At 33.9% G+C, this 5,000-nt stretch overlaps 1 protein-coding gene across 4 annotated transcripts in view; it reads right to left on the bottom strand.

Annotated features, from left to right (window-relative positions):
• LOC125039472 (COP1-interactive protein 1-like) overlaps positions 1-5,000 on the bottom strand; it is a 68,293-nt gene that overhangs the window by 11,432 nt on the left and 51,861 nt on the right. For all 4 annotated transcript variants that reach the window (XM_047633441.1, XM_047633452.1, XM_047633462.1 and 1 more), the window contains exons 11-16: positions 3,711-3,954; positions 3,451-3,521; positions 3,057-3,197; positions 2,667-2,787; positions 1,971-2,170; positions 718-840 (exon numbers count right to left, since the gene is read on the bottom strand). In XM_047633441.1, the coding sequence (XP_047489397.1) occupies positions 718-840; positions 1,971-2,170; positions 2,667-2,787; positions 3,057-3,197; positions 3,451-3,521; positions 3,711-3,954 (900 nt within the window). The remainder of the gene's footprint in view (positions 1-717; positions 841-1,970; positions 2,171-2,666; positions 2,788-3,056; positions 3,198-3,450; positions 3,522-3,710; positions 3,955-5,000) is intronic.

Here is a 5,000-nt window from a genome sequence, read left to right as displayed (position 1 = left end):
ATTACAACAGGAGAGAATACCAGCATGATACATGAATTAAAAAAACATATAAAACATTACACTTTTAAAGGGCATCAAATTATGTCACTCCTTTCATAATGAACCTTCCTCTAATGTAACATATTAATGGGGGGACATGCTCTAATAGGTAAGATTCTGAATAGAATTTTCACATGCTAAATGCACTAATACTACTGTTTCTTAACTACTCTACCATGACAAATTTTCAAAATGAGCACAGAAAATTCTATGTGTATATATATATAGCCTTTGATCTAAATCTCAAAGTATATCAAAAGCAAGGTCTGTTGCATATCATCAACATAACTAATACTCTGAATTTCTCAGTAACAAGATCAAGATAAGATATTTTAATTTCAAATTTCTTCCCCTCTAAAACCCGCTGAGTTTACAACTGAAGAGTCAAGCATACAAGAAAGTATTTTCCCTTGCACAATCACATTATATGTGATTCCAAACAAGATATATGTCAGTGATAGAGCATTACATAATATATTTTAAAAAATAGTGAATAAATAAGCACAAAAAAGTTTCTTTTAACATCACGACACATAATTCAAGTATATTAAGTATTACATACATCACTCACAAAACAGAATGTGTATAAAAACATACTGTGAAGAACAGTTGGTTAGTACATCCTTTTTCCAGCATCAACTTATTGTATTCTGACACAATAAAAACAAGAGATCTCACCAGGGCTTCGTTATCTCGCGCTGCCAGTTGGTTCGCAAGGTGGGCTACTTCTGCGGCATGCTCTTCCTTCATCTTCACCATTTCAGCACCAAGGGATGACTCGTCAGAGGGTCCAGCCTGATTCTATAGATTGAAAATGAAGGGAAATTTTGAGTTATCCATACAATCTATGAATCACATATAAACAATATGTGATGTATTAGCCTTAGCACAATAAAAATGTGGCTACTAACAGCTGCATATAAATAAACAAATAAATGAACAAATAAAAAAATAAAATTAAAAAAAAAAAATATATATAAAATAAAAATAACATTAAATTAAATTCTATAACCTATCACATGTATCACCATCACATTTAACCCCCTCCCCCACCGGGCGGGAGAGTCCACACGTATAGCTGTACCCCACAGTCCACACGGTTTGTTATGACGGCTAGACACATGACCCAGCAGTAACAGGTTAACAATATACAAAGCAACTTCCTTTCTAGTACGACTGCTTTGTCATCTAATTACAGCAAGACAAGGGTCATATATTTTGTTCACATAAGAGTGAAATTTGATATGCCTGATGGCTCAAGACAATTCTCAGACAACCAGCTGATGGAGAATTTACAAGAAAATCAAGTTTTATTTATGAATATCACTGAAAGCCCAAATAAAAATTCAGTTATCAAGCTTTTTTTTTTTTTTTTTATAGAATTTTAGTAGTGGTCTCAAAAACTTTATTGTATGACAATGTACAGCCATTATGTCTTCTTTTGCATATATCACTAATCACCTTACCCGTGAACTGTTTTCATTTTGCAAAATGCCTAGCACATTATACTACAGTCATAAAAATCTTTACAACTTTCCTGTATGAGATTCTACAAGCCATATACATATTATTTTTTTACAAATATCATTGCTCTCGATCACTGCTACTGGTCAGCAAGGTTTCCAACTTCATGAAACTGAATCTAACAAAGAGTTCTTAACAAGATTCTTAAAAAGCATTTCTATGAGAATTAATGATTTTCCTTACACAGCAATTACTGAAGCTTATACCTGAGAGCTATTTTCAATCACCAAGGTAACTAGCTTCATTACACTCAAGCTTCAAAGACTTCTAAGACTTCTACAACTTCCCATCACTGGTTTTGATTGACAAGGCATCTGGTATCATTACGGTAAATTCATCACAGGAACTTGGTACAATTTTCAGGTCACCAAACAATTCATCCTTTCCAACATCACTGATGAACATACCTGTCTCTTACACTCAACCAGCAAAGTATCCAGCCTGAGTTTCAGTTCTGTCAGGGTTTCGAAGTAGGTCTGTCTGACGAGTTTCTGCTCATAAGCGTATTGCTCCAGGAGCTCTTTGTACTGCTGCTCAACCCATGACACCTCCTCCGAGAGTGTTTTTTCTAAGGAATTCACCAGGGTATTGACTAGCTCTATAGCATCTGTAAAAAGAAAAAAACAATACAAATACAAATTATCTTGGCATCTGTGAAGCTACTTTTGTATCATAATATATCTAATAAAGGAACCCAGTCATAAAGGTTTAGCACTATCATCAATTTCATTATCTATTACCATGAAATATTTGTTAAAACCCCTAGCAAATAACTAATGACTGAACTATATCAGACTGACAGACTTCAGCAGGAACTAATGGGGCTCCTCTTCCCTGAAGAATACCTTATATATCTACATCTTCATTTTCGTATTAGTTTTTTTGCAGCAATAGAGCAGAAAAAGTGCATTACAACACAATGACCTCATAATTCCTAATACTAAAGGAATGTTGTCAAGTTCGTTCTTTCCAGAAATATAAAAATATACTCCTTACATATCCTAACAAATGCTAATATTTCCATTTATCTACAATAAAAAAAATAATCAGCTTAGTCTAAAAGAAAGTATGTGTGCAAAAAATACCAAAATGTCTCAACACACCTGGTACAGAAGCAACACTGCTCAAGTTGCTAATGTGGGTACTGCAAATATTATGCAACTTTGCCTTGTCATCTTCTAGAATCTTATGAATCATCATCTTTTGGTTCTCCAAAAGCTGGAGCTGAAAATGTAGACATGATATTACATTAATGAAAACTGGGAAATTAGTTAGTTCTTATATCATAAACTACGATGTTGATGAATTTTAAAGACTATGCAAGCAGTATACAAATTACAGTTAAATTCTATCACCAATCTCTAAAAAACAAATATCATATATTCAGACCTCTACATTATCATTCAAGAAATTAAGTGATCTTTCCTCTTCATAAAAACCAGATCTAAAGATTGAAATGAACCTCATGAGAACAAAAGATCATACAAAGTTACCTTTTCTGCTTGATCTCCCTCGAATTGGCGCTTTGTAATTTCCACGAATTCTTCCACAAACTGATCATCTACTCCTCTTGGTTCAGCTGTGGATGATGCCTGCTTGGTCTCTCCTATTTCCTCTGTGGCAACACTCTTCACCTAAGGAAAGTAATGATGAATATATATCAATATATGTGCATGAATGATTTTCTAGATTGATGTACGATGGAACAGGGCAGTGAAACTACACATAGTATTTTCTGGAAGATAGTAATGATGAATAATATATGTATACAAAAAAAACATCCTTTTAGATGAGAAAACAATTAATTAAATAAATACTAATATAGAACTACATGCAAATATAATCTTGAGCACAAAAAAAGAGGAAGAGACCTCTTGAAATACATACCACTTTCTCTAATTCATGGCCAACTGATGATAGCTCCAAAGTCAAGGATTCTTTCAGCTTTACTTCAAAGTCTGGAATAAAATAGATTATGAAAAAAAAAAAATCAGAATGCAGTACTTAAAAAAACAAACATATTACAAATAAAAAGTAACTTGAAGATACAAATCACCATACTCTTCAACAAAACCCATAAAAAAGAAACCCAATGACCAAGAGAAATAGTTTAAACCCTCCCAAGCAACACAAGTCTTGCTGCTCACCATTCGTCGTTTCAACCAGCATAGTTCTCGCATTGACAAGGCGTTCCACCTTTTCCTCGAGGCTTTCCAAGCTGTCCTGTTGATGGCTGGTGTTTCCTCCACTATCTGTGCCACTTTGGTGAGGCCCACCATCGAGTATCAATGCTATATCACCAGGGAAGATTCTTTCTAACAACTCATTGATATTCTTGTCAATTTTATTGACCACCTTATTCACTACATGCAGGTACTCGTGATGCACAGTCTGGAAGGAAAAAAAAAGAGTATGAGTGGAAAAGTGGCAAGATACCATATTTTGATATGACGAAGTGTGTGGATATTATCAAGGGGAGTACACAAGACATCATTTAAAGTAAATATCAGCTTAAAATGTGTGCCTGTGTGAGAGATAATTAATAACAATAACCAATAATAATAATAATCTAGTTTAATTCCATTTGTAACAATGGTTATTGTTAGGGACGTAGGATGAGGGTATGGCAAACAGCTGGCTTGCTGTCTTAGGTTTATTCAGGAAACAAAAAGGAACACAAGAAATTCATGCATGCAGGTGGCCTGATTCTGACTGACAACTACTCCTATGCTTGGGGCAGCATGGGAAACATGCACTGCTGCTGCTGTTAGCAGTGTTGCCATTACCCAAAACCCACCTTCTGCAGCAGTAAAAACTTTCCTGCATATATCAAATTATAAAATTATAAAGATGAGGGACTATTGGCTACAATGCAGTATATAGTTATTGGCAAAATATGAAATATTGTATGAATATGTATGAAATCATTAATTATTCAGTCACAGTAACAAAATTAATGAATTTTTGAAATATAACAAAAGTACTGGGACTGTGAATAAGGCATAATATAATATAAATTATAGAATTCTATTTAACCCAATGCAAACGAGAATGACGTGTACTTGTATGCTATGCCCACTGTGAGTTTACTTGTTTAATTGTTTTTACACATAGATGGCTACACTTGTACTAAGTCACCAATGAGCCAATTACGAGTACTGTCTGTCTCACCCATTTACCCTTTTCTTTGATTTACAAAAACATTTTACATTATCTTCTTTTGCTGGCACTAATATTTATAACATTATAGTAATTACAATGTTTATAATACAAATAACACCATTGATATTCATAGCATTAGTAAAAAATACATTTTTCCTGCCAATTCAAATTAGGTAGGACCACAAGGTCTACTAATTGACTCCTTTGTGGCTAAGCACTAGCAGAGCCATATATGTGCAGAGACATTCCACAAAAAATATATAAAAAATGACCAC

Source organism: Penaeus chinensis, chromosome 3, assembly GCF_019202785.1.
Source record: "Penaeus chinensis breed Huanghai No. 1 chromosome 3, ASM1920278v2, whole genome shotgun sequence".
NCBI classification, from domain to species: domain Eukaryota; kingdom Metazoa; phylum Arthropoda; class Malacostraca; order Decapoda; family Penaeidae; genus Penaeus; species Penaeus chinensis.
The sequence above is the reverse complement of the archived record's forward strand: the minus strand, read 5'-3'. Positions and strand labels throughout refer to the sequence as shown.